Below are 18,252 nucleotides of genomic sequence, written 5' to 3' on the forward strand. Positions count from 1 at the left end.
AATAACTAATGAATGGCCACAGCACACATATTTATACTCTTTTCCGGAAAGATTAATAGTATCTGGTGCTTTGCTGCCAACTTCAGAATTTGCAAACTTTCTACTCTATGCATAAATCAAACATAAGGCATATGCTATATTGTCAAGACTGTTAATGTTAGAGTGATTTTAAATTAGTTTCTGGAGTAAACACTGTGTCAACCAATGCGTCGATATTCGAGATATTTCCACTCTAATTTACTGTCACGCAATCACTTGGTGCTAAGGGCAACTTAAAAAAAAAAGTTTGAAGACTGATAAAGAGTTAAATTGGAAAACAGGAGAATGGGTGTGGTAGGGTAGAAGAAGGGTAGAAGCACTGAAATCAAGACTCAAAGGATCTGGGTTCAAATCTTCAGTCTGCCATATGTGACCCTAGGTAAGTTAGTGAACTTCTCTGGATTTTAGTTTTCTCATCTGTTAGATGAACAGATTGGAATGATGACTAATATGATCCCATTTAATTCTCAAAATCCACAATCACGTGATTTCAGTCTCCCCATCACCATGAGTCGGCTAGGTAATGTTGGGTAGTGGCGTCACCTCTGTAGACTTGGGTCCCTCCTCTATAAAAAGAGGATCCAAAAATTCCCTTCCAGGAGGGCTGTGATATAAAAGAAATACCATCCAAACAAATTGGTGCCCATTCTCCATCACAGGCTCCATTTGCTAATGTTAGAAAGCCAAAGTGCAGGGAAGTATTGTTTTTAGCATTTCTTGTGTGCTGGTGGGCACAAAGTTAGATTTCTTTTGTTCCATAGTAATTAAACCCATTATAGAAGATCATCAGAACCCTAGCAAAATGGAAAAAGCAAATTCGTGAGGCAGGACAGTGGGCTTATTCTATGAAATGAATGCACTGGTAAAAAGATCCAAGACTGAGTCAGAGATGGCCTTCGTGTGCACAGAGCTTTTTGAAAGTTTCCAAGTAACCAAATGGATTAAGTGGGCACATAGAGAAAGGCTGGTGTCATTCAGAGTTAAGTAGGGCATAGCACTGGACCAGAAGTCTGAGAGCCTGGGTTGATGCCCAAGACCCACCACGGCTTGGTCTCATGCCATGGTCTTGATGCCCACATCCCTTCTCCATGGCACTTGTGCTCATAGCAGAGCAGATTTACAGTTGGAACGGGACACAGAGACCATCTAATTCAACCTTCTCATTTACACATAAGGACAGACTCCCATGTCCAGGGTCCCCCATTCAGTCTATGTCAAAGGCAAGATTGAACCAGACGTCTTCCTACCTTGACCCAGAGGCCAGCTCTCTGTCTACTGTACCACGTTGCCTCTCCAGCTCTTATGCTGTTTTTAAAGGATGAATAAGATTTGAGAGCGACTTCTCATAGCTTTATTGATAGGAACGAGAGCAATTTTTAGGGAGAAATGTCCTTCTGAGACTTCCCTAGTGGAATAGTCAGGGTTACTGCTATTGACTTCCATCTAAAAACAGGCAAGGAAGCCAAGGGCGAGTAAGCCCATTTGGTCGCCATCAGAAAAATGGAAGGAATGAGAATCTCGTTAATTTTCTCATTCTGCATCTGTCTGCACCAAGTGTTAAAGCAGGTCATGTTGGAGGAGATATTGGAATGACCACTCACGTGCCTTTACTGGAAAGCTACCATTTGAGGTTGGACTAAAGAGCCTTTTCCAGCAACGTCGCATCCTGATGCACTACCATTTTGGCAAGAATTCCCTGGGCTTCTAGAATTATAAATGGGCATCTTACATTTTGAAGTCCCTAAAACTCTCTTGAGCTGCCTTTTACCTTCTTCTTAAGAAACCAAACTGGAGCAGTTTGGTAACATAATGGATAGAGAGGCAGGTCCGGCACTCACCATTTTGTGACTCTGGACAAGTCACTTAACCTCATTTGTCTAGTCTTTACCACTCTTATGCCTTGGAACTAATATTTAGTACTGATTCTAAGACAGAAGGTAAGGATTTTAAAAAGAACAACAAAAAAGAAACTATTAAGAATATCTCAATCACTTCATATGATCATGAAAAGGGCTAAATGGGACTCAAACATCATCTAGCCTAAACCTATCATTTTACATCAGAGGAAACTGAGGCTCACAAAGAATGAGTGTCAGTAAATACCAGAGGTGGGATCTGAATCCAGGACTGTTAACTCTGGAATCATTAACTATAGCTCTTCCCATTGGTCCACACTGCCTCCTCTATTCAAATATATTTTTGTGGGTGGAGAATGTTTGTGTATGTGTGTGTGGTTAAGAGGGAGAGAAATATATTTCTTAAGAGAACTCTCATAGCTCAAGAAAAATAAGACACGATTCCATAAAGATGCAGAGACATATACAGATGACCTGGCTTAGATTCAGGATTCACAACAGTCAGAAGAAATACTGAAAGGATTCTTTACTCTTAAAGAAACCAACAAAACACTAACTAACCCCATCTCTCCACCTGAATGAAGAAATGCAAGAAGATCCCAAAGATCCAATTAATGGCAACCAATGACATCAATCAAGGAGAGAAAAATTCTAAAAGAAAATTTAAAAAATGAAATTCCATTAAACTCACCTCCTCGTTGCACCAACAATGTCACCTCGCTCCCTTTTGGACATTCGATTAACATATCTACTACTTGATTGTGAGTTAGGTTCTGCACATTCTTCTTATTCACTTCAACTATGAGATCCCCTTCTTTCAGGCCTCGGCACCTTGGACTGTCCACGATTTGTTTGACCCGTTGGCCTCCTCCACCAGGACTGTCCGCTATAGTAAAACCAAAGCCCATTGGTCCTTTGACTATGTGAACAGTTATGAGTTCTGGTTGCGTGGCTATAGAAGAAGCCAAAGAGACAGTATCATTGGGGTAACCATGGGAACCATTGGAAGACACCTCGGCAGGACTGCTAGGTCGGGGCTCCTTCATCCCGTTGACCTTCCCCGTCTTGCTACTGTGGCTGGCGGGTGAGTCATAGTTCTCCTGACCATTCACGATAATGGGTTCTTTATCCAAAATGGCCACAGAAGTCACCAGGCTTGTGTTGGGATCATCTGGGTCAAAAGGCAACGGATAACCTCGGCAGAGTTCAAGGTCCACGCTGGCACCAATGGGAATGGACTGGAAGATTTTGACAACTTGAGCATGCGTATGTCCCAGCACGCAGGTATCGTTCACGCTGACAATTACATCTCCTGCAGAGGAAATGAATTTTTGGAGGAAAAAAAAAAAGTTAATGGACTGAAAATTTATTATTTTAATGATTATCACCCAACCGTACATAGGGATGAGATAACTCAAACGAGACTCGATGGTTGATTATTAGGGAGCAAAGGAAGTGTTCTCTGCTTTTCAATGTGTTATATCGTCATTGGAGAAGAGGATAATCACCATTGGGAGGACATTAGGGTTATTTTCGCATAAGTATGCATGTCCGTAATTGCTTTATTTACCCTTTTAGTAAATTACCTTTTAGATACCTGAGTGCTCTCACAGGCTGAAAAAGTAAACGTCTCTTTTAAAAGAAGGTAAAACAAGGGAATTGCTCATATGTAAATAGGATTGTCTAATATCACATGTGTGCAGATATCAGAGGAGACCCACATTCCATTAGAATGTGAGTTCCTCCAAGGCAAGGGCCATTTTTGCTTTCTTTGGACTTCCTTGGCACTTGGCATTGTTCCAAACACATAATGGGCCGTTCAGACATCCTTCACAGTTGAGATATAGATATAACAGAGAGATGGAAGAATGCATGAAATTGACAGACTGGGCTGAGTAATTAATTAATTAATCAATCACTTAATTTCCCAGTGCTAAAGGCAACTCTTGAAGACTAAGTTGTAGGGAACACGCCCATGTGGTTTGGTAAATGGTTTCTGATCCAAGAATTCAATATAATTCACAGGTCTGGTCCTTATCCTTTATACTACAGTTTTATACTTGTGTAGTTAAGAGCAGCTAGCTGACTCAGTAGAGAGTGAGCCAGGCCTGGAGATTGGGGGATCTTGGGTTCAAATCTAGTTTTAGACATTTCCTAGATGTATGACCTTGGGCAAGTCACTTAACTCACATTGCCTAGCTCTTACAGTTCTTCTGCCTTGGAACTAGTGCTTAGTATTTATTACAAGATTGAACACAAATTTATTTTAAAAATAAAGTGGGTAGTTACATATGAACAAGCATTTATATATAGGCATAAAGCAGATTGAACAAGACATTTTTGATTGGATAATCATAATCCTATATACATTTACGTATATGTAATTATTTGACCTCTCCATACTCAAGGAAATTCTCTAAGGCAAGGGTTCTTAGCCTCGGTGGTCTCATTAGTAAAATGAGGGGTTTGGGATAGATGGCTTTTAAGTTTCCTTCCGATTTTAAACCTTTGATTTTATGATTCTTACCAGATGAGGAAATGCAGATTCTATGGGTTGTTAGGCACTATGCACAATGATAAGGACATGATTCTTTCCTATCCTCAACCCTCTGGGCACTCTTTTAAGGTCTGCAGTGCCCTTCTTGAGTAATGTTTTAAAATACATACAATCAAATATATAGGATTCCAAGGAAACCAGTTATATTGAAATATTCTTAGCAAAACTTGGTTTTTGTTTTTTTTTTTTTCAGTTCATGAACCTCAGCTTAAGAATTTCTGCTCTAAGACCACAAGTTTTTGAGAATGTGCTGCCTTGCATTGAGTGAGGGAATTTCCTTACCTGGAGATCCCTATGCCAATGAATTCTAGATCTAGTCCCTATCTCTGACACTGAAACAAAAATAATAACAACAACAATTACTACTACTACTACTACTACTACTACTACTACTACTACTACTACTACTACTACTACTACTACTAGTGATATCCACCTTTAAGTCTGTAAAGCATTTAGAGACACTTGAACGTTGTATATACTACTTAGCAACCTGTAGAGTCTATAAAACGTCTGCATCTGAGAAGAATCACAGGATCAAAAGTTGAGGTTGGGAAGGGAACTTAAAGTCAAACCATTCATTTAAAAGATTTCTTTAAAACTAATTTTACTAATAAGGCAACCAGAGGCCATGAGAAGAAAATGACTTGGTCAGAATTGGGATTTTAAGCCAAGTGCTCTGACCCAAGGCCAACACTCTTTCTTGGATCAATTCATCTTTTTTCATGTTCGAATGCTTTACCTGTTTCCATCTTGCCATCCAATGCAGCAGGTCCATCTAGTACCAAACTCTTGATCTGGAGGAATTCGTCAGGCTCATCCCCACCAACAACAGTGAAACCAAAGCCTCTGCTACTTTTCCTCAGTTTTGTGTGAATGAACTTGCCCTTCAACTCAGATGGATTTCTTGTAAAAAAGGGTTTACCTGGTTTCAAACAGAAGGAAAAAATAAAAACAAAAACCATATAATTCCACAGTATCTCTTAAATCTGATCCATTCACTCTTCCCAACTCCACCATCTTAATTCAGAGCCTTATCACCTCTTGCTAGCATCATTACAATAACCTCTCAATTTGTTCCTCTGACTCAAAGCTGTCCCCTCTTTGGTCCACCCTCAACATTGATTTCAAAGAGATTTCCCTTCAGTGCCAATCAGACCATGTAATTCCCCCACTGGCTCCAGTGGCTTGCTATTGCCTCTGGAATCAAATACAAGGTCTCTTTAGCCTTTAAAGTCCTTCACCACCCGACCCTAACTCTTCAGCCTCATTGTACATTAATTCTCTTTCCATCCCGACTAACTGGTGTTCTCTCTGTTCTTCACACATTACAGTTCAACTTCTATTTCCATCCCTTTGCTCTGGCAATCTCCCATGCTTAGAATACACTTGTTGTCCAACTGCACATCATAAAATCCCAGTCTTCATCTTTCCTCAGTTCCTCAATTGCTAGTATTTAGTGGTAATTTTTTTATTTTCAGTCATATCTGACTCTTCATAACCCTTTTAAGGTTTTTTTTTTTTTTGGCAGAGATACTAGAGTGGTTTGCCATTTTCTTTTCAGTTCATTTTATAGATGAGGAAACTGAGAAAAACAGTGTGAAATGACTTGCTGAGAGTCACATATCTACTAAGTGTCTGAGGCTGAATTTGAACTCGGGTTTTTTAGGCTACAGGTCTGGTGCTCCATTCACTGTGTCACCTAACTGTTCACATTGTACTTAATTACTTTGCATTTATTCTCTTTAAATCTACTTCACAAATGCTTTTGTACATGTGCTTCAAGTCAACAAGTCAACAAACATAATATAGTAAAAATAATAATAGTAATAGACATAAATATTAAGTGCTTATTATGTGTTGAGATCTTTGCTAAGTGCTGGGAGTATAAATATAAGCAGAAAGAAAGATAATTGTCCTTGTTAGACAATAAGATCCTTGTGACTTTTCCATTTGCATCCCTAATGCCTAACTCAGCACTTGGCATCAAGTAGGCATTTTATAAATGTTGGCTTATTAACTGGACAAAAGTAAATTAGAAAAAAAGAATGGATCATACAAGAGCACAGATTAAAGATGCAAGGAACTTCAGAAGAGGGCCAAGGAACAGAGTCATTGATCTAGTCCAGGAAGGGAGCTCATTGGCCATATCTGGTTCTCATCTTTTAGAGGAGGAAACTGAGGGTTAGAGGGATTAAGTGATTTTCTTAAATTAATATTGAAAAAAGTAGTAGTTGTGATTAGAACCCAGGTCTTTTGAGACCAAATCTATCATTTTTTCCATCGTATCATATTGCTTCCCTACATAATCTGTTATTTCTCAAAGACAAATGCTCAGTAAATATTTTTTGGCAGTCTTAGGAAAGATTTCTCTATTCATTTAACATTCTACTTCTGTTGAGAAATGATGAGGCATCGACCATGCTGACAGTCTGGTTGGCCAAGTCAATGTTTGCTAAGATAGTCAAAATGAACTTCCAACATCAGAAAGTTTTCCTTCCCAGACACGTTTTAGCTTATGTGGCTTTTGACTCTACGGAGGTTTTTTTTTCAACGGCCAGATTCACATGGTTGCATACTAGTCATTCAAAGAAAAATCAGGTTTTTGTTCTGCAATTTGGCTCCTTAATATGCCAAAGCAAGTTTGGTTTCCAGTTATTTCCCTGTTCAATTGGAACAAAAATCTTACTTTCATAGCAAATGGGGAGAATTTATTTCAAGACTGTGTAGGAATTGTTTTTTGAAGTTCCAAAACAATTATTAAAGAAGCATTCAAAATGAAAAGCTGCCAAATAAACCTTTAAACTGATGTCCATCACAAATTCCTACATTTGGAAATGGAAGAAGCCTTATAAATCAAGGCGTTCTAGCCCCCTTATGTTACAAGAGGACCAAAGCACAGAGGATCTAGGCTTCTTCCTACTTCTGATGCCTACTAGCTGTAAGGGACTTGCCTTTGGGCAAGCCAATGTTCTGGGACCTCCATTTCCTTTAATCTAGAAAGTCTCTAAAGTCTTCTACCTTGAAATCAATAGTCCTGTGATCTAATACGATCTCCCCAAAATCACACAGAGTAAGTGCCTGGAACAGGATTCAAACCCGAGACTTTGGACTCCATTTCACCACTTTTGCCTAACTCCTCTAACAAAGGAACAATATTTGTCATCTGATTTTCAGTAAAGGAAGGATTCTTGATGGAAACATGCAGGCATACATTGATGGGAAACAAGCAAAACTGCCTGCAACTCACTAGATTACAATCCAGTCATACCATGTGGCATTTTCCAAATGTACGTAGCTCACATACTTTAGCTCTAACTTGTATACTTCTTGATTCTGTCTGAGTTACCTTTTTGGCAGAGTCTGCCACCTAGATAGATTTGATCTCTTTATTCTGTCAATACAGTTCTCAGTAATAATGGTACGAGGGTTGATGAGGATGGGGTTTACCGATTCTAGCACACATTGGAGACATTGCCCCCTTGTCCCAGAATCCTTTTCTCTCAGGCTTCTTATTTCCCCTTTTCTTTTCTTCTCTTCCATCCAGAAGTATAAAAAAAAATGCACCCCTTAACTAAGGACCTGGCACCCAGCAGTGAGAGTTAATTTTAGATCTCTAAATGTACTCAAGACTTTTAAAAGGTCTCTGGGCACCCATACAATTTTTAATTGCATATTTTTAAGGTTCTTTGCTTTTTAAAAGCTCATTCAAACTGCCTAAATTGGTAGTACTAAATAGGACCCTTTTCTCTTGGGTTAGTCTGAAGGCAGAAGTCCTGTTGGAAGCTGGATTAACCATGACTTTGTCAAAATGGGGAAAGAAAGTGGTTCTTACACTGAGGAGCTCTATGGGTAACAGCCAGACAGGGCTGACTAATATTTGGATCAGGAGTCAGCCAGGTGATGTCAAATGCCATGAAGGATTCTGGGCATGAAATTTGCCAAGGCAACTGTCAAACTCAATGATCAAGGATCTGTGGCTTTGGCTCAAATCTAGGTTTGTATGTGGGAGCGGAAATGGGCAATGCCAAATCATATTATGATCTATAGTTCTGAAATAGAGAATGTATGATATTTTGTTGTTGATGCTTCTAGGTCAAAGGTTTCTTAACTTTTAGAAAGAATGTCTTTTTTAATGATATTTCTGGCACTTTGGTGAAGCTGAAGAAGCCCCTCTTGGAATAATGTTTTTAAATGAGTAAAATATACGTAGGTTTACAAAGGAAATCAATTACATTTAAATAGTTATCAAAATATTGGGGGAAATGGTTGATGGACTCAAGGTTAAGAACTTATGTTCCAGGGAAGTCCAAAGATACTGGAAATACTCCCATGATAGAAAAAATAAGCAACAAAATTAAATAGTTGGTCCTTTCTCTAGTTAACAGCCCTTTGACAATGCTAGAAAAATGTGATTAGCAACTCATGCTTTGGCTCTGAATTAAAAAGCAAATCATTGCTGGAAGTGTGAGGGGTTGAGATTGTGGAAATCATTGCCATCTACCCTACCTTTTCCCATCTCTGTATTTGCCCCTTAGAATCCTTGATTTTGGACCGGAAAGGATGCTGCAGTCGTCTAGTGAAAAATTTTCATTTTAAAGATAAAGAGCTGATATCATGACCTGATGTGTTCAGTCATAGGATCAATAAATGTTTTTATAGGGACTTGAAACCAAGCCTAACAAATTCCAAGTCTAACACTATCCAATATGGCATGGTCGGGTAGCATTTATGAAAAATGAGCAGATGAGGGCAGATACTCCAAAAAACCACCCACAAAACAGCAAATGATCTAGAGATAAGACCTTCAGCTTCTTGGTTTTACAGATTAATAATAATGATGAGGATACTATTAACAAGAATGACAAGAGCTAGTATTTATTTAGTATTTGGTTTACAAAGAGCCTTACAAATATTATATCGTCTGATGCTCACAGAAACCCTAGGAGGCAGGTGCTATTGTTTTTGTTGTTGTTCAGTTGTGTCTCACTTTTTGTGATCCCTTTTGGGGTGTTCTTGATAAAGATACTAACTGCATGAGTCTGAGCAAGTCACTTAATATCTGCTGGCCTCAGTTTCTTCCTCTGTAAAATGAGGATAATGATAGCACCTATTATAAGGATCAAATGAGATAATATTTGTAAAGCACTCAGCACATTGCCTCACACACTGTAGGTGCTTAATAAATGCTTATTTCCCATCCCCTTCCCAATAAAATCACAGATTTAGCCCCCACATACTCTCCAAAAGATTTACATTTAAATCTCTCTGCTGTACTTGAGAAAGGAAAATATCCTAATGTTTTTTAAGAAAAAAGGACCTCAGGGTGATCTCTCTCTCTCTCTCTCTCTCTCTCTCTCTCTCTCTCTCTCTCTCTCTCTCTCTCTCTCTCAATCTCTCTCACACACACAGTTAGGAAAAAATAATAAACAACAAATATTTGCCCTATTGTGATTATTGATTAACCACAAGATGCTACTCTGAATTCTTTGGAGTTTAGCCTAAATTGACCAATCTCAAAAGAGGGGATGGAAGGCTTCCTTGGTCTTTTGAATCAAAAATGTGTCCAATTTCTGAAGGTATCCAAGTGGAATGATTGTCAAAGCCTCCAAGTGTACACTAGAGGGCACGGATGAGCAAATGGAATTGCTGTTTGGTTCTCATGGAACCTGGAACTAACCAACTTTGAGATATGGTCCTACAGAGCCTCCTAAGCAAACACACATGTACACACACACACACACACACACACACACACACACACACAGAGTTTTGAGCCAAAGTTCTCGATGCTCATTTAAATGTCATTAGTACAATTATTCACTGAAACACAGGGATTGGTCTTCCTGATGAATTTGGGACTGAAGCCACATCTTAAAAAAGCGATTATCTCATGAGGACTATTTGGTAAGGAAACCTGGCTTGGAGAGTGTCTAAATGTTTCCTGCTATAGACACTGGGGACTTCTTAAATGCACTTGCTGGCATCCAAATAGAAAGATATGAAAATGGAGTTCCCCAAAGGGATCAGAACATACTCGAGGGATGCTATTTATTCTTCAATTTTTAACTTGGAAGGGAATATCTAGAACCATAGATTTGAAGCTAGAATGTTTCACAGAAGTCATCTTCTCTAATTCCTCCATTTTATAGATGAGGAAACTGAGGCCCAAATAGGAGGAAAGTTATTTACTCACTATCAAATAGGGAGTAAGTGGAAAAATAGTAATTGTGCATGGGTTGGCAGAGCCAATAGACTAAAAATGGCAATCCTATCTAAATGAATCTACATATTCAGTGCCATATCAATTAAATTACTCCAACAGTATTTTATAGAACTGGAAAAAAAGCACAACAAAATTTATCAGGATGTATCAAAAGTCAATAATATCACAGGAATCAATAAAAAAAATGTGAAAGAAGTTGGTCTCAGAGTACCAGATCTCAATCTGTATTATAAATCTGTAATCAACAAAACAATCTGATACTGGCTAAGATCAGTGGAATGGAGTAACGTCACAACACACAATAGCAAATGACTGTAGTTATTTAGTGTTTGGTAAACCCAAACATCCAAGCTTTGGGGACAAGAAATCACTATTTGACAAAGACTCCTGGAAAAATTGGAAAAAGATACGGCAGAGACTGGTTATATAGAACAACATCCCACGCTATACTAAGCTATGGTCAAAATGGATACAGGATTTAGACCTAAAGGGTGCTACCATTAGCAAATTAGAGGAGTATAGAATAGTCTACCTGTCAAATCTATGGAAAGGGAAGAAATTATAACCGAACAAGAGACAGGAAAACATTATAGGATATAAAATAGATAACCTGGAATATATTAAACTCTTTTGTTTTAAAAATGGAAGCAATGAGAAAGAAATGATGAATCTTTGGCCATACATATTTGAATAGCATATATAAAGGTCAAATACATTTACCTGACCTTTTAATTTGATGTATTAATTTAATTTAACTTAATGACATTTAATTTCACATATTACATACACAAGGTTGAAACAAACTAAATTAAAATCATCATGATTTGGGCAGCTGGTGTAGCACAGAGGATCGAGCACCAGGGTTGGAGTCGGGAGGACTTGGGTTTAAATCGGACACTTCTTAGCTGTGTGACCCTGTACCAGTCACTTAATCCACGTTGCCTAGACCTTACCATCCTTCTGCCTGGGGATCAATCCTTAGTAGTGATTCTAAGACATTAGATAGAGGCTTTAAAAAATCATTGACTAACTTTTTTGTTGTCATTTGTCTGTTTGGGGACATGGGCTTAGGATCAGGATTTCATCCATTTGCTGGTACAAACTGGGAGCTCAATACCAGTATGTAACATTGGGGCCACGAAGAATTTATATAAATAACTGGTCCATGGTCACCCCAGATAGTGTGTGGTAGAAGTGAGATTTCAATTCAGTTTGTCCAACACCAAGTTTGCATCTCTCTATCATGCTACATTGCCTCTAGAGCAAGAGTCCACAACTTTTTTTATGTCTAAGATTCTTTAGGTCAGCTGGTAAAGACTATGGACCTCTTCTCATAATGATGGTTTTAAATAAAAAAAAAACATAAAATACAAAGGATTATGGGATACAAAATATGTACGATTACAAAGGAAACTGAAGGTTTAGGAGAATAAAGCTTTAAATTTTTTTTTTCCCATCCAGGCTCATAATTCCCTCAGAATTCTATCCATGGACCTCAAGTTAAAGGATTATTAGTTGTAATTATTAGTATTTTTGTATTATTGTATATATATATACATATATATATAAAATAATCCAATAGAGTATTATTGTAATTAATATTATGTAATAAGAATAATGGTAGAAAGCCATATGAAAATTAGTATCCTTATTTAATAGCAATTAGTTAATCATTTATTGGACTCTGCTAAGCATTTATTAAGCTCCTACTATGTGTCAGGCACTATGCCAGGTACAGGAGATATAAAGAAAAGCAAAAGAAAGTCCCTGTCTTCAAGGAACTCAACACAAAAATCAATATTTGGAGATGGAATTGGACTCAGATGAGAGAGCATTTGGGGCAGGTATATGGAACAAGAAATAGATCACTGAAGTTAGAGTCAGGAAGACCAAGTTCAAATCCAGCTAAGACACTTTCTAGCTGTGTGACTGCGGGCAAATCATTTAATCTCTGTTTGCTTTGGTTCTTCATCTGTAAATGAGAATATTAAAAATAGCACCCACTTCTCAGGGTTGTTGCTGAGATAATAATTGTAAAGTACCATGCACAGTGCCTGGCACATAGTGGGTGACAGTTAATAATTTATAACTTTTTATATAAATAATAAATGTTATTTTATTTTTTATATCTACATTATATATGTACATACATATATAATATATAAATAGTAAATATATAATAATAGTTAAGGTTATATTATCATATTAGCTGTGCAAACCATCTGTGGATTGGGCAAGGAAGGCACAGCCATCTTCACTTTCCAGATAAGACATACTGAAGGCCTTGGAGATTCAGTAGGCTGCTTGCAACTGACAGGTGGTGGAGCTGGCCCTGGTACCTGGCCCTCCTGCCACCTAACGGGAAATAATTCTGTTCCCTAAGTACCAGCGAACGTGACTGGAAGGAGCCATGAATGACATAGTCCAGACAACCATGAAAGAACTATAAAGATTTAGAATTGCTAAAATTGGGGGCAGAAGGCACTTGGACAGTTCTCTAGCCTGTTCCCTTGCTCCTAGGAACCCCATACTTTTCAGCACAAACATATCTGCTCAACCTCTATTTTATATCCACATTCATCCTCATAGAACCATAGCATCATCAGCTCATAGATGTAGAGATGAAAGATACTGTAGAGGGATCCAGTCCAAATCTCTCCTTGTACAAGGGAGAAAACAGAATGTCAAAGAGTTTGGGTGACCTGTCCAGGACCATAGTAGTAAGTTTTTTAAAAAGTGACATTTTAACTCAGATCCTCTGATTCCCAAATTCTACAATACTGTACTTTCTTAAGAGAATTTCAGCTGGAAAAAACCTCAGAGGACATTGGGTCTAACTTCTACTCCCAAAAGAATCACCTATTCTATTAAACTGAATTCTTTTGAAAGGGAAAAAAAAGTTGTACAAAAGAGGCAACTCTGACAGTATTTTCACTGGACCCTATTCCTCAGACCTTTTCCCAGCGATCCACAGTGATCACAATTACATTCTTTGCCGCTCTCCTACCCTCCTCTTTCTGCTACAAGGAAGAGCTGGTTGGGCAGCTCCTCCTTTGTTCTTAAGAATTGCTTCCTCCTATTTTGAGGAGTAAGGAGGACTGCAAATAGCAGCTTTCGAAAGCTCCTAATTTTCCAAATAAGATACTCTCAGGTGCCTATTTGTGAATGAATGCCAGCAAGAAACCCTTGGAGTTTTTTTTCCCTCCTTCTCTGCACATGCATTTTGAAATTGTGGCACAAACAGCAGGCACTTTGGGAGACCAGAACTTGGAAGGCAAGAATACCAAGCTATTTTCCCTTGCAGAAAAACTATCTTAGTCCTTGGGATGATGTGGGCTAATATAATTTTTAAAAACCTATCTTAAAAAAAAAAAACTAAAAAAAAAATCAAGTGAGCCTTGACTGAGATATATGATTCATATTTAATTAATATACTCATATAATAATATAAAATATTAACATGTTAATATTTTATATTATATGGGATGTGTTATAAAATGTATGAATATTTATGATATATACCATACAATATAATGATGAATACATATTCATATTTCTTCCACAAAGTCCTTCTTATATACACACAATTTACATATATGTATTTTATACATATACACTCATATATATACATACATGTGGTTTTGCATGTATGCACACATATTCTTGTTGGTTAGTCATATCAGACATGTCCAACTCTTCATGATCCTGTTTGGGATTTTCTTGGCAAAGATATTAGAGTGGTTTGTCATTTTCTCTTCTAGCTCATTTTACAGGAATTTTTTAAATGGGGAAACTGAGGCAAAAAGGGTTAAGTGCCTTGCTCAGGATCACATAGATAGTAAGTGTCTGAGGCTGAATTTGAAGTCAGATCTTCCTGACTCCAGGTCCAGTGTTCTAGCCACTGTTCCACCTAGCTCCCCCTCATTACATAGGTAGCATAAATATAAAGTGAATAAATAAAAATAAGTCTAAAGTAGTTTAATACAAAGTTGATTTGAATGAAGGACTCATGCCAGTGAATTCAGATCTTCTGGAGGTCTGACAAAGTTCTACTTAATAGAAATACTAAGTAATATCTGTTAGGATATTCCACCTCCAAAATGCCATTAGTAGTCATCAATTTTAACATGAATAAATTTATTCATGTCTCTAATAGTTCTCAGCAGTCCCAGCTGTGAGTCCAATTAGCAGAAATTTTGGACTCTCTTTCATGTTTTTATTATTTTCAAAGTCAAAGAAATGACTTTGGAGTTATAAAAACAGTGCCCTTTAGAAAAAATCCTCATCCACCCACCCACCAGGAGTCAGTGTGGTATGGTGGAAAGATTTCTGGAATTGGGGACACTTGGGTTCAAATCCCCCTCTGATACTTATTAGTTTTGCAAATCATTTTAGCCTTCATGACCCTCAGTTTTCTCATCTATAAAATGGGTTTCATATCTCTAACACCAATCTCATTGGGGTATGATGAGGTTTTGATATGAGAAGGTATGTAGGAGTAGGCTGGAAGCCCTAGAGCACCCCTTCAATGTCTGATGGCACCAAAGTTATTGTTTCATAAGTAAATAGCAGGGCTAGAGTTAGCAAGTGATGATGGAAGACATTACCCTGAAGTGGAAGTTCTCTAACAGGCTCCTGGCTATTGGTTGGATGGTTTGGAACAACAGGAGCAGCGAGTGATGAATGGTCTTCTGCCCATTCTAGGGGGGAAAAAAAGCAAGGAATGTGGTCAATCTCTGTACTTGAAAGAGATGTTTGACATGCTCAAAAATCCCCTGGTCTTCAAAACCAAACAAATAGACAAACAAAAACTCTGATTTTAATTTTTTCTGAGGTGGGGTAAGGGGTTTAGGTCTATGATCTCATTGGGAAATTTCAGTGAGTTCCCAGATTGTTAATAACACTGAAAAAACCAACATACCCCTGAAAACAATATAAATAAAAATGGTAGCCCACAGCAGAAACTGTGGAGTAACAAAGAAATCTCATCAATTATCCAAAGATTCAGAGTGGCAGTGAACTAACTTTTAAAATTGAGTCCAAGCTGTGCATTTTATAAGAGAAGAAATGGACACGTGGAGATTGTGACTTGCCCACAGTCCTATGGGCTAGCGAGGAGGAGGGGGCATAATTTGGATCTAGGTCCTCAGATTTCAAATCCAATGCACTTTCCCTTGTATCACACAAAAATAGAGGATGTTTCTGCCAGGAATGGCAATATGACTAACAAAAAAAATCCCATTTTCCCTCTCCCCAGCAAATTCCAAAAGGGTTTGAACATAAAAGCCAAGCAGAGGTAGACTCCACCTGGAGAATCAGGTTGAAGGAGATCAGGAGCAAGACACCCTTTTTTGGAGAGTTCCAAAGGAATGCTTCCTCCTCAAGTGCACATTGAATTGAGTTACTAACAACAGTTCTATGGGGATGGATCTCAATTTCAGGAGTTAATAGCTCAAAGGTACCATTTAATGCCAGTCTAAATACCAACCCCAAAAGATGCCTCGCCAAGGCTACTGAACCACTAAGTTTGGGCTTATTCAAGTAAAAGCCCTAAAATAGCTCCCAGTGAATAACCCTGGAAACTTCCCCCAGAACTGGCTTCTAACTCAGTCGAATGCATTTAATAGCACCCTTTTCTTCCTTAGTCTTTGCTCATGACATTGCTGATTTCATCACCTTGAGGTGAAAAAGGAAAAACCAAAGGAAGCAACAGACCTGTTTAAGCTGCTGAACAATATAGAGAAAAAAATTTTTTTTAATGTATGTGCTTCATTGGGTGGAGGGATGGGGAAAAGGACTTGGAGGGCATGACTTGGGAGCTTTGACCTCACAGGAACAGCAAACCTACCCCAATACAGATCAACAACTCATTCATAATTCATAGTCTTGGAGTTGCCTGATCTACTGGGAGGCTAAATCCCAGAATCCCAGATCTAGCTAGAGATGAAAAAAGAACAATTCGAGGAGCTTAACTGGCTTGCCAAAAATCACACAAGAAGTTTATGTAATCTTGAATCTGGGTCTTCCTGATGCCATGCTTCATCGACACATTGGAAATCATTAGAAGATGTCCATCAGGTCCTGTTCTCTGTCCATATATTACCAGGTTTTTATATTTTCTTGGTCCTATGTCTATATTCAGTGCTCCATGAAGAGTAGACGGCTTGCCTCAGAGTTGGGAAGAGTGGTTGAAGTCCCGCCTCTGACAAACACATACTCTCTATGTGAATCTGGCCAAGTTGCTTAACTCATTAAGACATTAAGGTACATATTTGCACTGGTAAAGGGAAATTCCTTATTAGAAATAGACTCAAAGATCCAATCCAAAAAAAAAATACAAATGTCTGTGTTGAAAAAGAAGTACATAGGATACTGAATTTATTCTTAGGAGCATAAATTTAGGACTGGAGGAGATCAGAGCTGATCTCTTCCAACTCCTTCATTTGACAGAGGATGATAAGTTAAATAATTTCCCTGAGGCCACACCAGGAATAGGGACTTCCTTTCCAATTGGTCCTATCCCCATTTCAAAAAGAAAAGAGCTTTCTTTGGCTCTCGAATATGACAAAGTAGAAATTCGAAAACTTGGTTTACAACCAATCAGTCCTGTTAAAATTAAAATGGAAAGCCAATTGTTCATAAACAAGTGGAGATTTCTCAAGGCTCAGTATTGGTATTAGGCTCAAAAGGAAGGATGCTTTTACTCTTGAGGGTGCTGAGGTTGCAGAAAGGTGACAGTGGAGGTGCCACTCTCGCCCTCTCTGGGGCCTCTGATGGTGACTGCTAAGAAACTTAAAGGTCTTAGAAGAGATGCCTTTCCAAAGGACACAGCTGGGCTCTTGGGATGTCCAGTCCCAGAGACAGCCTGCTCTTTTAGCCGACATCCCCAGCAGAAGGCTCCCAATGAGTGCCAACCTTCTGACTGTTGTTGCTGCGGTGGCGGCTGCTGCTGCTGCTGCTGCTGCTGTTGCTGCTGTTCAAGCTGCTTCTTCCGTTTGGCTTCCAAGACTGGGTTTTCATATTGTGTTTTCCTGTTGATATGGCTGGAAGAGAAGACAGAGAGAGATTGCTGAGATAGGAAGCATTCAGAACTAAAGTGAGATCTCTTTAGCCCAGGTGGATAGACTCTGAATGGTAAAGGATCAGGAGGGTCAGAGGTATGGAGGATGGAGTGAGAGGGCTCTGACTTATGTCTCCTATCAAAATACTAAGTGGAGAGAAAAAGAAAGGGAGAGGGAGAGAGAAGAGAGAGAGAGAGAGAGAGAGAGAGAGAGAGAGAGAGAGAGAGAGAGAGAGAGAGAGAGAGAGAGAGAGAGAGAGAGAGATAGGGAGGGACAAGCAGAGAGATAGACAGAGACAGAGATAGGAGGGACAAGCAGAGAGAGAGACAGACAGACAGACAGATACAGAGAGAGACAGAGCGACACATACAAAGAGAGAGTGATGGAGAGGGAGAGAGGGAGAGAGGGAGAGAGAGAGAGAGAGAGAGAGAGAGAGAGAGAGAGAGAGAGAGAGAGAGAGAGAGAGAGAGAGAGAGAGAGAGAGAGAGGGAGAGAGGGAGAGAGCAAGAATGA

The 18,252-nt window shown here is 38.7% G+C and overlaps 1 protein-coding gene across 33 annotated transcripts in view; it reads right to left on the reverse strand.

Annotated features, from left to right (window-relative positions):
* MAGI1 (membrane associated guanylate kinase, WW and PDZ domain containing 1) overlaps positions 1–18,252 on the reverse strand; it is a 757,001-nt gene that overhangs the window by 84,590 nt on the left and 654,159 nt on the right. For all 33 annotated transcript variants that reach the window (XM_056804389.1, XM_056804390.1, XM_056804397.1 and 30 more), the window contains 4 exons: positions 17,594–17,721; positions 15,286–15,378; positions 5,195–5,377; positions 2,587–3,207 (listed from right to left, as the gene is read on the reverse strand). In XM_056804389.1, coding sequence (XP_056660367.1) covers positions 2,587–3,207; positions 5,195–5,377; positions 15,286–15,378; positions 17,594–17,721 — 1,025 coding nt within the window. The remainder of the gene's footprint in view (positions 1–2,586; positions 3,208–5,194; positions 5,378–15,285; positions 15,379–17,593; positions 17,722–18,252) is intronic.

The sequence above is a fragment of the Monodelphis domestica genome, chromosome 7 (genome assembly GCF_027887165.1).
Source record: "Monodelphis domestica isolate mMonDom1 chromosome 7, mMonDom1.pri, whole genome shotgun sequence".
NCBI classification, from domain to species: domain Eukaryota; kingdom Metazoa; phylum Chordata; class Mammalia; order Didelphimorphia; family Didelphidae; genus Monodelphis; species Monodelphis domestica.